The sequence below is a fragment of the Chinchilla lanigera genome, unplaced genomic scaffold (genome assembly GCF_000276665.1).
Source record: "Chinchilla lanigera isolate Chin_1 unplaced genomic scaffold, ChiLan1.0 scaffold00022, whole genome shotgun sequence".
NCBI classification, from domain to species: Eukaryota; Metazoa; Chordata; class Mammalia; order Rodentia; family Chinchillidae; genus Chinchilla; species Chinchilla lanigera.
The window spans coordinates 630,574-648,489 of record NW_004955423.1 but is presented as its reverse complement, the minus strand read 5'-3'; the positions used below and the strand labels follow the sequence as shown (position 1 = coordinate 648,489).

Genomic DNA, 17,916 nt, shown 5'->3' with positions numbered 1-17,916 from the left:
AATAGGCAAGCTAGCTTTGTGGGGTCTCCTTTATAAGGGCACTAATCCCAATCATGACCTAACCATCTTCTAAAAGCTGTACCTTCTAATACTGTCATTTTGAGGATTAGGATTTCAACATATAAATTTTGGGGTGACACATTTGGACCATAGGAAGCACTTCACTTTCATTTTCATCACCCTGTTACCTAGAAAATCAATGACATGAAACATAAGAAAGACCAAAAGAATGAAATAGTCATTTACCCATTCCTTAGATATTGCCTCCCACTGAATGACTAGGCTCCATCATTGTAGTGGAGATTGACACAATTTTGCCAAAGATGATTACACCTGCATCAACTACATTTCCCAGCTTCCCTTGTATCAAGTAGGCAGGGGACACAATTCTAATCAATGAGATATTATACAGTGGGACCTCTGGAAATGATATTTCAAAAGAGTGTCCTCAGCCTTCATCTTCCCCCTGCCTGGAACATGGCTGGTCTAGGGGAAGTAGAGCAGACAGCTCAAGCTCTCCAGATGACGAGCTTTTTCTAGGATTGGGTAAGGGAAATGAAAGGAGCCAGCGTTCCTGAGGAAACTTGCAGTCTTCACGCTGCTCATAGATGATATCACAGGACTGTGCCTTGGGAGGGAAACAAAACCCACTGTTTTTCAGCATTTTTGTTATAGACATTTGCAATTTGTAAATGATGTAACTACACATTGGACAACCATTGACTGAGTATCTGCTGTGGGCTGTGTGCTGTGAATATAGCAGGGAACGAAATAAAGTCCTCTCTTCGTGGAGTTTCCCTTCAAGAAGGTCACGATTTACCTTCGGCCTTCCCATCACTATTATCATGGGTATATGCTTAAGATTCTCACACGGAACCGAACCTCTTCCGATTCCCCTGTAACTAGAGTCTTCTTCCTCCATCTTTCTTCCCACATTCCTTGGAAGCACAGTCCACATTCAGTGACTTCACTTTCTCATCTTCTGCCCCCACCGTCCTACCGAGATGCTTTATTTAGAATCTAGAATACTCAATTTCCTCCTGGTTTTTAAATGTATTGGATAATTTTGATGTTGTCTTCTCAAATGTCTGCTTTTCTTAGCATTTTTAAAAATGTTCTTTTCTTCTCTTGCCATCTGTGACACTGTTCTTGCCCGCTTTGCTTTGTCCCTTGTCCGTCTTCTCTGCTGAGTTCCTCATCTCCACCTTCCTTCTAAGAGCTAAGTTTCCCCTGCGGCCTGCAGCCCCTCCTCTCCCTATAGTCTTACTTCTTTTGTCATCTAATTTTCCACTCTTTCTTGTTCTTGACTTCCAAATCTGCACCTCCAACCCAGACATCTCCCCAAAACTTTAATTGTATAGAGCCAACTGTCCGCTGGACATCTGTCTGGATCCAGCACATCTTACACTGGTCATATTATCTTCCCTAACCAGCTTCTGTTCCCATGTGTCCTTCAGCTGGTGGCACCACTTTCTGCTTGGGAATTAGTATTAGTACTTCTCCATTTCCATTCCATTCTCAAAACGGCCAGCCTGGGGAACCTAGGAACTGGTGACAGGTATGAGCGTGGAGCAGATGAGCCCTCAGACTGAAGAAAAGATGGATAGCCAAGGGTCACCTGGAAGACTGTGCTAGGAGGCAACTAGAGTTGATGACCACAGTCCAAAGAAGCTGTGCAGAGAAAAATAACCAACTCCTAACAGGTGGCAGAGGCGACAGGAGCCCAAAGACATAGAAACTAAGGAATTTTCATGCTCCTATGCCGAAAGAAGTTGGACATCAGTTAAGTCAGTCAAAGCTTCTAGAATTTTAATTACTTCCTCTTCTCCTTGAGTTTGTTGTCTGCCTTCCTTGCTTGATTGTAAGCTAAAGATTGTCCATGGCTGTGTTTTGCCTCGTAGATATCTTTTCCCTTGAGGGCTTTCTTTACTGGGAGGGAATACTCTGATCCCACGTATATTTCAATGTATTGGAAACCACCAATGTCTCTATTCATAGCTGTATCTCTACATATCTGCATAAAGATACACATTTTTCAGGCTCTTAATTTTGTCTCAAATTATTTGGCTTTGAGTAACTCATTTAATGGAAAATCTGGTATGATTTCTCAGCAATCAGCATGAATCGTTAAGAATGGTGTAAAGTGGGAAAACCTGAACCATAAACTGGATGTTGATTTCATATTTTATACTAAATTTAACAATGAAGTTAAATGACATTACCTTCCTTAAATATGTAATTTAATATTTATTCATTTGAATTTAAAAGCCTTTTGTTTGTATTTTGGAGCCAAATTACTTCCCTTTCTAGATTCAAACATGATTATAGGCTTCTGTAAAGCTTGTGGGTTTTAGATACAATGCTTAAGATTTCAGGGGCTACCATGGGCCATGCCCTGGATGCAAAGGAGACCACTGGAGATCAGTCTGCCCTCTGAGGTGGAGGCCCCAGAGCTCAGACCCATGCTACCAGTTAGTCCAACAGGAATGAGAGGGCTTGGGGCATGGCCTGCCTTTTCCCTCTGGCCAGACCGTCATCTCCATCAAGGAGCCCTGGGTAATCATGACTATGGAGGAACAAGAAAATAGCCTGTTGCTAGACACAGGTGCAAGTCTCTCGGTCCTTCTTTTCAATCCTGGCCTTCCTTCCAGCCATCATACCTCAGTGAAAGGAGTCACTGGTGAGGAGGTAACATGCTATTTTTGACAACCCTTAGGCTGTAACTACTTATTAGATCCTTCTTGCATATCTCTGTCTTCCTGAGAAACCACTTTGAAGATACCACCATGTATTACAGCAGCTGTTGATATTTTCCTACTAATCTATCCATAACTGTGTAAAATTTGTAATGTTCCTATCCTATTTCATAAATGGATGTATGTTTATTATTATGTGTTTCCTACAACAACCATTGAGAATAGTTAATGATTTTTCAATAGGTCACTCATGTATAGCTCTATTTATTTTCTTTAGAAGCCACTTTGAAGATACCAAAGTATAGTACAACAACTCTTGATAATCTCCTACCTCTTTTGTCTGTAACTCACTATTATTTGTCTATTTGTTTTCCTGAGAAACTATTTTGTAGATAACAATATGTAAAACAATAACCATTGATAATTTCCTACCATTTTGTCTGTAATTTGCTAAATCCCTCCTATTATTACGTTATCCTTCTTTTACTCTTTAAAATAAAAAAAAAAAAAAAAAAAAAGATTTCAGGGGCTAAAGGATAAAGCGGCCAGCCTCCGCTGTCCTCTCTCATCCTCACTTGACTCGCTCTCCCCAAGATCAATTCATCCAAAGTCTCCTCTCCTTCTCCAGCAAGCCCTCTTCCCTTCTTCCTCTCCACATTCTTCCTGCTCTCATTTCCTATCAGTTAAGCGCCCTGATAGGTTATTCTCCACACACTTATGAATCACTTTCCTATTGGTCTGCTATTATTTTTAGTGGATCTGTCTTCCCACTAGACTGTAGGGATACACTTTCTTTTGTTTTCATCTCCAAACCACGCACACACTAGGTGCTCAATGCAAACATGCTGTAATAACAAATCAGTACAATCTGGTAGAAAGAGACGGAGTCTATTGCAACTTTCGGCTCCATGAGAGGTGACTCTAGCAGACATAAGGTGACTTACAGGGAGGGTGTAGTCAGGTCTGGGGACAGTGAAGATGACATGTGAGCTCGTGTTTGTAAGGAGACTTAACACAGTGTGTGGGAACAGAAGGAAGAGAGCCAGGAATTCTAGGTGAAGAGAAGAATGTGAAGATAGCAAGAGAATGAGACTGGGGAGATAGCCAGGTAAGTGCAAGTTCAGGAATTTAGGGGAGAGGGTGCAGGGGGGCTTAGCTGGAGATGCATTTTTGTCTCTGGCTAACTTCTTTTTCGGTCTTGCTTATAATCTAATAATATTCATTGATTAAAGTTCAAGTGTGTGTGTGGTATGCTGGCTGCATGGAGATGGTAAGTAACTGACATCTTAGATTTATGTCCCTGAGATACCACTTACACCTTAGAACCATGCCTGGCTCCCAGGGAACCTTCCAACTATAGCTCTTCACCAGGTCTCTGACGGATGGTGCAATAAATTATACAATAACTTTCCCAGGGATTTCTTCTTTTCAGTCCCTCCCCCAACATTCAAATCACAGGAATTGTTCCTGTCAAAAGAACTAGAAAAGGGTGTAAATTTATTTGAATGGGAAATGTGGAAACATTTCTGGGAAAAAAGGTCATAGACAAAAAATGGCAAGTATCATCACACACACACACACACACACACACACACACACACACACACCATTTTCCTATACCAACAGTTCTTTTAATTTCTCAACAAATAAATAACACTTCTGGTACTGCCAACCAAAGGCTAAAGTGATTAGATCTTTCAAGGATATACAATTAGGGATGTAAAAGGGCTACATCTACATTAATTGTGGTTGGTCTGAGCGATCCCTGAGCTTTGATCCTATATTTAAGAAATTGACACAAGACCTTTGCAGGTAACACAAGGATTTTGGTCCCAAGAGGTTTTTGTTTGGGCTCTTAGGGACAAAAATATGTGTCTTCTTTGGGCTTCTGTAATGTTTTATGCTTATGCAGAATGCAGCATATCAGTTTCTAAAAAATCTTGATAGTATTTGCTGATGCTTTGGATCCAGTGAGTTAATCAAATGGATACTACTCTACTAGCACATAAAAAGAATGCCTTATGAGTTGACATTTTTTTGTTTGTTTACTTTTTGTGATTCAAAGAAGACAATCTGGAAACTTACATCTAAATAGAGAATATCCCTAGCACAAAGGTAATTAGGTAGCTTCAAGTTAAAAGCGTCTTTACATGGATGACATGGTCTCTGAAAAGTTCTGGAGCAAAGGATGGGTGGCTGCCCTAACGCACCAAGAGGTGAAGAGCAGAAAAAGGAGTGGACAGACAGCTTTGGGCTGCTGGGTTCAGTCCTGGGCTGCTGCTACAGGAAGCCCAGATTTATCCGGGAGGGAAGTTGTTGCTAGGCAACTGGGAGACCGTGGATTTGAAGCATGTTTGTTGCAACCTGACAGTTGTTACGCATCAGATAAAAAGAGAGGAAGCTGCTTCAGTGGTGAGGGGGCAGCCAGGAGGGCCGCCCTGAGTGCTAGGAAATGCGTCATGAGTGGAGAATTCGGACTCAGTCACTGGGAGGGGTGGGGGCACATGCCGAACTATCTCTATCGGCAGAGGTCACGGAGACATGCTGTCTCCCGGCACTGGCAGGAGCAGCGTCTGCACCACAGGGTGGGCTCTGGGGTATGTGAACAGACAAGTTAGGGAAATCTCTTTGGCGCAATAGAAAATAGGCCTTTTTCTCTTTGTGGTGACTTCTGTCATGGGATCTGTGGCTGATGTAAGCAAAACTGAGCTTAGAATCCAGAGGCAGTCAAAGGTCACTGAGTGAGACAGACCTTCCCCTAGTCTGAGAGATCTGAGGAAGGAGCAGGGGGCACACTGCAAAGTGGATGTGTTCTTGCGTTGGTAAGAGCAAAATACATTTCGTTTCAGTCTATTTCCATCTCTTTAATGCAAATTTCACTAGAGTCCATTGAGGTATGTTTGTAACACAGGTCCTATTGTGTCAACTTTACAGATAGGAAGAATGGGATCCTGGTTAAATTGGCAAGTTAGGTGCCAGCCCAGAGCCTGGAGATGCTGTGTACCCCATCCTGCCTCTCAGGACTCTGGTTCTCTCACTAGGGGCCCTGAGTTCAGAGAGGTGCTGATGACTTTACACAGGGAATTATGAAGGAATTTGTGGCTGTACTGTCCTTCTAGGAAAGGACACCTATTAGTGGTAGGTAGGAAAGAAATTTTACTGTAAAAGCTCTTAACCTGGGCTCTGGCTTCAGCAGCGCCATGAGCTCCCATTCCCTGGGATGAGACTCTCAAGGCAATCTTGATCCATAAGAACACCAAGAGGTACGGCTCTGTAGAGATGAGAAGTATCAGGACCCAAAATCTTTCTTTCTTTTCGGTCTTTTTGAGACAGGGTCTTGCTGTGCAGTTCAGGCTGGCCTTGAACTCACTTTGTAGCACAGGCTGGTCTTGAACTCACAATGACCCTCCTGCCTCAGCCTCCCAAGTGCTGGGATTACAGGTGTGAGCCACCCCTCCTGGCTGCCAAAATGTTCCTTAAAAATAATTTTTATGGGAGAGAACCTGATGCCTAACACAGCAGTGCACTCATTTAGGCACTTTATTGAATAAAGGCCAGGAAACCACCATCCTAAATAGCAGCCTTCCACAGGTCCTCTTTCTGTTCTAAGTCCCTTTAGTTTTAACCTCCCAGTAATTCTTTCTCTTTAAATCTGTAACATCAACAAGCCCTAGTCTATTGCATTCAAACCCTGGAGGCTGAAACAAGTGCATGCACATGGAAGCTAGCAGGCCTAACGTGCATTTAGTGTGCACTGAAGTGCCTCTTTTCTACTTTCTTTTTATTTCTTCTTTATTGAAACCCATGCATGAGAAAATTTTGACTACATGTACACAGATTTTTATGTAGATGCAGGCAGAAAAAAATACCAATGCTATAAATCAAATGTAGCTGTGCCTTAATAATTTTCAGAAAATCTATTTTCTGGCTTAGTCTTCTTTCTGCCCAGTGCCCCTGCTGAACACTAGTGATACTGGCACTCAGGCTCCCCTCCTTTTTCTTCTCCACTCAAGATCTCTCACACAGAAGTAGGAGAAAGTTGACAGTCCAAATATTTAGAAATCAGGGGAGGAAATCATGAAATTAAGTCATTAATGGGGCCTCACTGTAAAATTCTAAAGACAAGGGGGCTTTCCCAGAGACTTTTGATGCAGCAATATCCAAAAACTGAAATGCAGAGTTGAAATTTAACAAATTCCAGCAATGACCCTGGAGAGCAGAAAGTGTGGCCAGCTCTCACTGGGCAGTGGGCAGTCTGCCCCAGTTTATTCCCGATGATTCAGGAATTCATGGAGCAGAGCCAACAATAAAGCAGCACGCTGATAGGAGCGTGTAGGCAGGACCCCCAAGACCGGGTCCTTTCTTCTCTGGAACTCAGTGTTCAGCCAGCCCATAGTCATAGGAACACGGGTACAATGAAGTCAGAAAAGTAAAAACCACAGCAGGGTAGTGGTTGTAGGAATGGAACGAAAGCTGAATCATGCCACACCAGGAGCTGTCGCAATGGGGAAAACTGTGAGCCAAAGGGCCAGATTTCCTCTATCAGCAGCCACTGAGAGGGGGAAGGGAGGGAAACTCAGATTTCCCAGCAGTATGGCAGATCTTGGCACCCGCCTCGGTTCCCCTGCCGAACTTCCACAAATAAACATTCAAAGCAGAAGGGACAGATTTGCTTCTCAGCAAGATTTCAAAGCTGTGCACCAGAATTGAAGAGAAAACAGGAAGGATCACAGGGGGAGGAGGAGGCGGGAGGAGGAGGAGGGGCATGCATGCCTAGAGCCAAATCAGATGGGAAACCTCCCAATCCCTCACCTGAAACTGATGAAACTGATGTGCCATTTTTTTTATGAGGTGTGAACATTGCAGGTAGTACTGGCAGTAATGATACCCTGGGCCCAGCTCTTACCTTGGGTTTCAAGCTGGGGGCGTTAAGCCTGAAAAGCCCCCAGGCAGAGACATGCTCCTTCAAACTGTCCCATCAGAGGTGAAACCAAGAGGGGCTGAATCTCCTTGGAAAAATTCGGTTACCTGCTTTCTCCTTTTGTGTCCAGCACATCTAGGTCACAAGTCAGCTGTGTGTGTGCACATGCACGCACATGAGTGGGTGCATTCGTGTTTGAGGAGTTGGGTGGGTCTGCCCGAGTGTACCTATGTGGATGGGTGGGGAGTAAGGCCATGTGTCCAGCATTTGGATTTGAGGCCGACAACACTCCCTTCTGACCTCCAAGGGACAGAGGAAAAGCACAGCTGGTCCTAGGTGGTGCTGACCCCTCCCTCCTTTTTCCCGAGGCTCTACAGGCTTCCAGGCCTCAGGGGTCGCACCCCCACCCCACCCACGCCCCCTGCTCCTCACACAGTGCAGGAAGGTGCTGTCACAGTGGTTTACTGAGATTTCCTCCTCTTTCTTTGTTAATGAGAACTGACTTGGCATTTAATAAAATCATATTTATATACTGACTACGTGCACACAGAAACAGCCCAGAGCAGAGGGCCCGGCCCTCCCGCTGGGTGCAGCATGGCTGTGCGCCAACCAGCTGCAATAACAGCCTGGCCTAGAGGGCTGGCCGTGCTCCTCTTTGTCTGCATTGAGCCTCTTCAGGCTGGCCTCAGGCCCATTTTCCTCAAAACACAAGGAGGATGGGTACAGCATCAATAAAAGTAAAATCCCATCATAATGCCGGCAATTTCTTTTAAGTTATGTATCAGTAGTTTTTAAAAAATGTGTAGCGGCTCTCTCCATTTGCCCAATGGAACAGCACACTTCAAAGGCACCAGAGGACTAGATGGGCTTGTGTGCAGTCTTTTGGTCAGCTCTTTCCCCACAGAGAAGAAGCTAGAATAAGAGGCTGGCAAGTAGGGGCAGTCCTGGAAGCCACTGAGGTCACTGTCTTCCTGGGGTTCTTTCCTAGGCAAAATCTGGGTGCACTGAAGTTCTGCAGTTCTGTGGCTTGTTAAGGTCACAGGAGGGAGGAGCACTGCCGCAGCACCCTGGACTTAGAGGTGATTAGATGAGGGCTTTGAAGCCTTTGAGGCATTTGGGGTGCAATGATTACTGTGTTTGTCTACAGAAACTAGAATTGTAAATTAAACTCCTGTGTTCTAGGTCACTGATTCTCAACACTGGCTGGACTTTGGAATTATCTGGGAAGCTCTAAAGAAATACTGAAGTACAGGTTATGTCCTATTCCCACTGACTCATCGTCTCAGAGGATGGGGGCTGCATATGTACCACTTTTGTGGATGATTCAGCCTAGGAACAGCTGTTCTGGGGAGCAGGTGTTCTTGATCTTGGTTTTTCTAAGCTTTATTGCTGTGGACTGGCTTGTTTGCTGATCTCTGACCTTACTGTGGAGACTTGGCCTCACCACAGCACCTAACCCTACCGGGTGCTGCTGCAGTTGTGAGCACATGGACACATGCACAGAGGTGGTGAGCCAGCACCCAGTACCTGGCTGAGGTCAGAGAGGGCACCTGGCCAAGTAAACCCCTGGTTTCGGAGCTGAGTACTTGCCAAGGCAGCATGTAAGGGCAGAAGGAAAGTCTTTCTGGTCTTTCTTGTCTGCAAAGTAAACATATAAATCCAATGGCCTGAGGCTGGAGTCTGCAATAATTCAGATTTTGAGTATTAAAACTGGCCTGGTCCCAAACTTGGTGCTATTGGGAGGTAGTAGAACCTTCAAGAAATAGGGCCTTGTGAGAGGCCTTTCCATTGAGGCATGCCTTTGAAGGGGATCATGGGACCCTAGCCTCTTCCTTTTACTCTCTTTTGCTTACTAGCCATGTGATGAGTGATTTTGTCCCACCACATGCTCCCACCATGCTCGGCTGCTTTACCCTGGCCCCCAAAATTATGCGGCCAATTGAATATGAACTGGAGCCTCCAAAACTATGAGCCAGCTGGGCATGGTAGCCCACGCCTGTAATCCCAGCACTCAGGAGGCTGAGGCAGGAGGATTGTTGCGAGTTCGAGGCCAGCCTGGGCTACAAAGTGAGCTCAAGGACAGCCTGAACTGCATAGCGAGACCCTGTCTCAAAAAGACAAGACAAAACAACACAAAACAAAACTCTTGAGCCAAAATAACACTTTTTCTTTATAAGTTGATTGTCTCAGGTGTTTGTTATAGTAACCAAAAGTGGACTAACACAAAGTCACCAATGGAAAGCTTTGCTGCAATGCTCCCTTACTCTGCTATACCCAGGACTCTCTCCTAGAACTGACAGTAATGACCCAGGAGAAAAATTTAACTATAGCACACAGTGGCCAAGGTACGTCAAGAAGAGAAGCATGGCTCTGTTCCCTTCTTAGTGACAAGAACAGTGCAGAGTTCTTGTGCCTAGGGAGAACAGGTACTGCCCACATAGGGGAAATGGATCTCCTTCATTCTGCCCTAAAGGAGCAGGGAATCCCAGAGGCTCGGAGACACAACACTGTGCTCTTGGCTGTGTTGGAGCATAGCTGCCCTGAATAAGGCATCTTTGTCATCTTACTCTTCTGTTTAACTCTGAAACAAACCAAGGAATGTGTCTAAATTTGGGCTCCTTTTAAAACTTTGGACAGAGATGTTTGGACCGCACGCCTTTTTATTCTCCTCAGCGTGGGAAGTCTGGAGTCCTTTTCTGGGGCCCTGGACTCTCAGCGGTGGTGGCACCCCAGGTCCTGACCCTTCTTACCCACTTTGGAGGCCCACCCAGATGAGCTGGGGAAATTGGAGAGGAACTTCCAAGGGAAAGTCACAGTTTGAAAGGAAGTCAGAGTGAACTCTGGCAGAAACTGTGGGGTCTTGTTTTATTTTTAAAAGCCTTAACGACAAGCGGACAATGGGTTTTCTGGGATTTGAGAGAATACCATAACTGTAGACAAAATACACATTTCCTAAATCAATTCTTAGTGATTGACATTCCTCCCAAAACAGTTCTAGAAATTAAAATGTAGGCAAAAGAAATAAAAAGCATAATTTGGTGCTAGAAATACTATCTGCATGATATCACCTTCTCCAAAGGACTCTGAGTGTCGCTGAAAGCGCGGTCAAGGTGACCTCTCCCGAGGTAACAGGAGAGTTCTCCTGTACCAGGCTCAGGGATAGGGACACAGGACTTGCATCTTGTACCTGCCTCTCTGATGGTTTTCATGCGCCCTGCAGTCTGACAATCTCTGTGCTACACCTGCTGTGTGTAATTCCTCTCATTTTACTTGTCTGGCGAAAGAAGAGATATCATCACCTAAGGATTCTGTCTGGAGGTGCTTCTAGAACAGGTTGAGCTAGATCCAGGGTTTCCAAAGTTTTGAGACTGAAATTTTCTTTTTTTTTTCTCTAGAAACAATAACTTTTGAGGTCAAGACCAGACCCAGAGGAAGAAGCATGAAATCTTCAGTCACTGGAATTTATTAAATACTTTATATATATATGTGCACTTTTGTTTTTCTATCACTCTATCTAAAGTACTATGTTTATTGTATGGACGAATAAGAGGGCCAGGAAAAGCTCTATATCTTGCTTAAAACCACTGATCAGGGATATGAGAGGGCAGGAATCAAGCCAGGCCTCCTCCTTCCTTAACCATACACTGCTAGAGGCATGGAGAGCACTTACCCCACATTTGGAGCGGACACACATCTGCCACAAGTGCATACCTAATTGAGGATCCTCATAGTGACTCCTGGATCCCTGCCCCAGGCCCACCTGTCTCAAGATCACTTTCAAGGGGGGAACACCTAGACCCTTTCCTTACCACACGGAAGAGCTTGAAGAAGTCCACGTTGGCATACAGAGTGTCTTCCATCCACTGTAGGGTGCCCTGGGAAAGGGAACATAGGGCATCACGCACAATATTCCCCCCACGTCGTTGGCTGAAAATGATGAAACGTTCCAAGAGAGCCTCGCTGCAGGCAATGTCCTTCAGCGCCAGGTCTGGGACTCCATGAGCAAACTGTAGGGAGGAGAAGCCACACTTGAACACTCCTGTGTTTGGGAAAAACTGTATCCCCCTCCCCGCAAAGATGCCTACATCATAACCCACAGGACCTGTGAATACAGTGCATTCCATGGTGAAGGAAATTAAGATCACAGATGGATTAAGGGTGCCAATGAGCTGATTTCAGATAAGAAGATCCTTTTGAGTTATCTGGGTGGGCCCAGTGCAACCATGAGGATCCTTGCGACTGCAAGGAGGAAGAAGAAACAGAATTAGAGTAATGTGATGTGGGAAAGGCTTGATGTGCCACTGCTGGTCTTGCAGGTGGACGGAGACCACTCACTAAAGATCACTGGACAGTCTTTCCAGAAGCTGGAAAAGTTGAGAAGATACATTTCTTTAACCACCCCAGTAAGGAAGGCAGCTGCTGGCACCTTGACTTTCAGGTTTCTGACCTCCAGAATCTCAAGGTAACAAATCCATATTGTTAGAAGCCACTAAGTTTGTGGTGACTTGTTACAGTGGCAACAGGAAACTGTAACACTCCCACGCCTCACTGCGTCAGGGAGCCTTTTAAATGTGAGAGATCATCTTCTCTGCACACGACCCACGGTAGAGTCAGGACCTCTTCGCGGCTGGGTAAAGGAATGAAGGGACACACTTGTAGTGATGACAAGTGACTAACCTCTGCTTTTGGTCTTGCCAGATTCAGTGCATAAAAATACCAGTGGTCCAGTTAAATCGGAATTTCAGATAAATAATGATCAATATTTTTTAATATAAGTATTTCCCAAGAAGGGTCTAAGTGTGACATAATTATGCTAGAAATTGTCGTTTAGCTGAAATTTGGATTTAACTAGGCATCCTGTATTTTACCTACAACCCTAAGGCCTGGATAGTCCTCCTGGAGGACTCACGGACAGTGACTCTGATGCACCATGCCCATGGCGACTTCCAGAGGTTAAGGAGACAAGAAGGCTAGCAACCCTAGTCAGGGGTCTTGGCTGCCTGGCTTCCTGATGTCCCAGACTTCCCATAGAGGTGAGACCTGTGTACCAGGAGAACGTTCGTGAGATTATCTGGGCACTGCAGACTTCATGTAGCTTCCGGTTATACAGGTTTCTGGGCTGGGAGCAGAGCAGGCCCAGGCTGTGCCTGTGTGGAAACTGTTTCCATCAGATGGAAAAGCCTGGTCCCCGCGTGAGGCACGGACCACAGCTAGCAACAGCTCAGCTATGGCTTCTTCCATCCCAGCGCCCTGTATCTATCTAGGTGTGTGATCACGTAAAGCCTCCCTGTTTTCCCACACCTCACTTCTTATCCCCCGTCTCTAATCCCAGAGTTGGGAACACTTGAGGTGGAGAGAATCGATAAGCTCATTTTGTCCAAGCCTCTTAGATTCCAGAGGAGGGAAGTGGCGGGGGAGGGGTCACTTGGGAAACTTCCACAGCTGGCTTGTGGGACACCACGGAAGGTCCCACTCACTCACTCTCAAGGCCAGTTCACTGACTTTTCCTTGTGTGGGGTCCGGGACAGGAACTGGGGAACAGAGATGGATAGCTAGTGAAAGTAGTTCGCGCTTACTGTTTAGTGTGTCAGACACCATTCTAAATACTTCATATGCATTAATTCTTTTAACCCCCACATCCACTGTACATGGTTTACACTGTATTCTTCCCACAGGTGTGGAGTGGTTCACTAATTTGCCTGAGGTCACACTCGTGTGTGGTCGTGCTGAGATCAGAACTCAGAGCTTAGTCACTCCTTGTCAGCTCTTTGGCGAGGAAGGAAGAGAGAAGGAGTGGGACAAAGAAAGGCGGTTTATGAGTGTTTTACTAAGAAGGCAGCATTTGATCTGGGCCTTGAAGTATGTTTAGGAGTTTCCAGGGTGATGAGCCAGGGAGCTGTAGTACTTTCATCCTCCAATAATTCCCTGGATGGAGTGAGGGGTGACAAGACTGCCTTTGGAGTTGTGCTCAGAGGCCAAGCAGAGAGGGCCAGGAGGAACATCCTTTTCTGAACACAAACTCCCCGATAACGAGGATGGTCATTTGTGCAGCTGCAAGCTACCACGGGGCGCAAAAGAGTGGCTATTGCCATTGTGGCTGAAAGTGCTGGTTCACGCACTGATGAGTCAGAGCCAGATGGTGGCTGAGGTCAAGACTGGGAGTGAGAAGACAGGCGGAGAAGCGAGGTGGGCGGGAGGTGCAGAGGGGTTGGTGTGAACAACCTCTGCAAAGTACAGGAGGCCCCTGGGTCCTGCTACTTAGCTACTCAGCAGGGACACTTGGACACTCCATGGAGGCGTAGTCTAATGGCCCCAACCCCTTGTGCTCCCCATGAAGGGCCTCATGCCTGCTGCCAGAAGCACAGCAACTAGAGCTCCAACGGTCGTATCAGTAGGAACTCAAAAGAAATTTCCCCTAAATTCCTGCGCTTATCTCCAGCTTCCTTTTATTGCGAACTGGAAATCATCGCAAGCATTGCCAGGACTGGCATGTTATGAGCTGAAGAGAAAGTGAAGGGGAAAACGAGCAGTTGGTGTTTTGAGCACTTCTCCTTGGGTGGGGGTGTGAGAGAAGCTGGGAGGTGCCAGGAGCCAGGCCGGCCACCCCACGCCTGGCCAGGAGCCTAACCTCGGTTTCCCTCATCCCGTTTTGGTGACCACCTCAGTCTGAGCAGTCAGAAAAGCAAGCATGGGCTCCCTCACTGTGATGTGGGGAGGCAGCATGAAAGCGCCTCCACGGAACTAGGCACCTCCATGTGGAGCGAGGTCCCCCACTTGGTCTATGCAAGGACAGCACCCTGTGCAGCTCTTTGGCTCAGGGCTGATAGCCCCGAATGTCTTTCTTTGTGCCTTGGTCTCCCCACTTGGCGGGAGTGGGTGCAGACCTGGCCAGGGCGGGAGTCCGGAGGGAGTGAGTCCTTAGCCACTGCCTATCTTGCATTCTCCGTGTTCCTCATACTAAAAACCCACACACCCAGGAGCCCTGTTCACAGAATTCCGGACTTAGCCCACCTGGGGTGAGGCTTGGAAACTTGCATTTCTAAAAAGTGCGCGGATGTTGCTGATGCGGCTGGTCTCCAGGCTTTGAGGACAATTGGACTACAGTAAGAAATGTGGGAATGGTAATGAGAAGACCTAGATTCTACTCTGGCTATGACAATTTCTTTCCATATTTGTGTGCAAATCATGCCATCACTAGACACCTCACCTTGGGATCACTGTGAGGGACAAAGGAGCTGGTGGATGGGAAGGTCATGTGTGTGTGATGAAGGTGCTCTGTGTAAATATGGAAATTATTAAAATGGATGAAACAGACTTGGAGAGAGACAGGTTAGAAATGCTGCAGGAACATAGAAGAAGGAGTTCGCCTGGCACCAAGAAGAAAGTGGTTCAATACAGAGGAAGCTGGTTCCTCTCTCGCCATTATCAGACTTGATAACCTCAGGAGGTGACCTTAGCACATGCAGAGACTGCACTGCTAGGTTTTGGCACAAGCCAGTTTTTGGCCAGAGCCAGTTTTGCCAGAGCTGTCCTGCGTTGTCTTCGTGGCTGCTTTCTCTTCAGTGAGGGCTGATCAAATAAGCTCTCAGGGAGTCCTTCCCTGATCATTCCCCGTAAACTGTCCTCGACGCACACCTCTTCTGTTCCCCCACCAACAGTTCCTGACAACTGGAAACAGCCCCACTGGAATGTGAACTCTCTGAGGCAGGGTCCCTGCCAGGCTTGTTCACACTATTCTTGTACCTGCAGCTATCCCCAAGCATTTGACTAGTAAATGAATAGCTCTTGACTGCTTCAGCCCTAAAGGAGAGCTTGAGCCGTATCATCACTCAGCTCCTTCCAGTAACAAAACTTAAAATGTTTTCAGTGTTGCCAGGATCGGTGTGCCTCAAAGTGCTGCGACAGGAATGTTCATAGTCTCAGCGGGCCCCAGGTACTTTTCTAAATCTGGGGCATGACTCAGGGATTCTTAACATGAGTATAAGAAGAAAAGAGAAAAGCCAAGATCTTTGCCTTTCTCAAGTTCAGTGCTTACCCCACCCCTCCAGGGACCACTGGCCAATGACACCACCTACCTGCTCCACCCGGACTTGGGAGCTGACCAGAAGGTGGGCCACTGAGTTGGACAGGCCAATGTTTCTCATGAGAAATAGCGTCAGTGTCTCTTCATCTTTTAGGATATCCCGAATTTGTATTCCTCTTCCTACGTATGAATGAGAAGAATGGGGTGTGGAAGGAAAGACAGGTTAAGAAAAGGAAAGCAACTGGAATTGACTAGAAACATTTTAAGCTTAATTTCCAAAGGAGGCTCTGTTCTGGGGTTGCCTGGGAGCACCTGGAGGTCAGGTGCCAGTAGCTGTCACTGACACTGCCCAGCACTTGCTCCTGAAGCAGGTAGGCACAGAGGTGGCAAAGTTAGCCTAGGGAGGGTTAGGTGTCAGGTACTTTGCCGGGCTCATCTAGAATAGTGGCTGTCAGCAGGGTCTGGGTGGAGAGCTGCAGCCGGACAGTTTTGTACCTTGGGAATATCTGACAACATCTGGGGCTTTAGTTGTCACAACAGGGTGGAGGCCAGGGGTGCTGCTAAACACTGCACAATGCACAGGACAACTCTACCTCCCCAAATGAAGAATTATCTGGCCCCTAAATGCCAACGGTGCTGGCCTAGCTTTGGAAGAGATATATGCAGCCTGTCCACACTGCAGTTGTCAAAGGGGAGGGGACCCTTCTGGCATTTCTGTCATCTTAGCCCACTCTTCAAATCCGGGTACTGGCATGGACAAAAACAGGTGGGCCTACTGAGGGCAAGAAAAGTTTCAATGGAAAAAGCAGAGCCAGGCTTATTGCGTGGGCTTGTCCTGGTCATCTTCAGCCACAGTCTCTGTGGCTTCACTCAAAATCTGTTGGAAGCTGGGTGTGGTGGCACATGCGTGTAATTCCAGAACCCTGGGAGGCTGAGACAGGAGGATCCTAAGTTTGAAACCATTGTGAGCAACTTAGTGACTTAGTGAAATCCTGTCTCAAAATAAAACAGTTGTTGAGTATGTAGCTCAGTGTGAAGGCTCCAATACTGCCAAGCAAAACAAAACAGCTCTCTTCCCAACCGAACAACAGCAAAAGGAAAACCTGTTGGAGACAGAAATTCCTTTATAAGGAGACACCAAGGACTCCTGACCATTAAGGTGGCCATGCAGCTAGAGACTGAGCCTCTCTCAGCCTCCACACTTTCCTTGTCTACCTCACCAAAGTGTTAAGATGTAATAAGGAATAAGGAATGTGAAATGCTTCGCTTCCGGGCCTGAAAATAGCACTCAACAAATGCTCGTTCTAATGACATTGATGTGATTCCTGTCACTCCCAGGGGATGAGCTCTAGCACCCACCCTCTGTATCCTTCCCCTGCTGATGTTCAGCCTCAAACTAGCACTGTTGCTGCTCATGAGATGCTGACCAGGGAGGAGCTGGCTGGTCCAGACCTCTGCGAAACCATCTGAACCTGGAGGCAGAGCTCTGGCTAGGATAAAATGCCTACTCCACACCCCAAGCTCTGCGGGAGCCTGGTTAACTGTTGAGCCTCTAGCTCTTCACTAACTGGCTTGAATCGTTCAATGCCCTGCTCCTTCGTGGCTCCAACTCCACAGCAAACCATCCTCTCCCACCCTTACCTCCCCCTCCCCAGGCAGCCAGGATGACCTCCCACCCAAGTCCTTGATGGCCTTCCTTTCCATTTTCAGGTTGTGATTTTCCCTGTACGGCACTTTGTCCAGCTTGACACTGCTGACAATTTCCTCTGAAAGGAGTGTGGGTCAGCCTGGCAGGACTGCCTGCAAGCCAGAGGCCTCTCAGCTGGTAGCGCAGGATCACTGCTGTTTGTGCAGGAGCAGTTGGAGGCTCTGGGGGGACCTCAACGCAGCCCTTCAAGGGAGCAGGAGGCGTGGGAGGGGCTTCTCTCATTTTCAAAAGTGTAAATCTTTCCCTCTTCCAAACTGGGCTCCACTGCTTTCCTTTTCCTCTGGGGCAAAACTCAGTCCTTCTTGACAGGCAGGGCTCACCTCTCTGTGGCAGCCAGCACTGGGGCCTGACACTGAATCATGGCCTCGCTGTTGAATGACACGAGGTCTTCTGTAGACACCTTTGATCCTAACCTGAGACTTGGACACCATTTGGCTGTTTATCTCATAGTTATTCTTTAACATACTCCGATGACCTTACACACACCGATCTGGCAGGGAGAAGGGATCAGACAGGGGAATGGGGAGTCTTTTTGCCCAGGCATCCTGCGATGTACCACGCAGGTGAC

The 17,916-nt window shown here is 46.8% G+C and overlaps 1 protein-coding gene across 1 annotated transcript in view; it reads right to left on the bottom strand.

Annotated features, from left to right (window-relative positions):
* Abca4 (ATP-binding cassette, sub-family A (ABC1), member 4) overlaps positions 1-17,916 on the bottom strand; it is a 126,605-nt gene that overhangs the window by 90,213 nt on the left and 18,476 nt on the right. Inside the window, exons 5-6 of the mRNA XM_005385003.2 lie at positions 15,693-15,820; positions 11,427-11,624 (exon numbers count right to left, since the gene is read on the bottom strand). Coding sequence (XP_005385060.1) covers positions 11,427-11,624; positions 15,693-15,820 — 326 coding nt within the window. The remainder of the gene's footprint in view (positions 1-11,426; positions 11,625-15,692; positions 15,821-17,916) is intronic.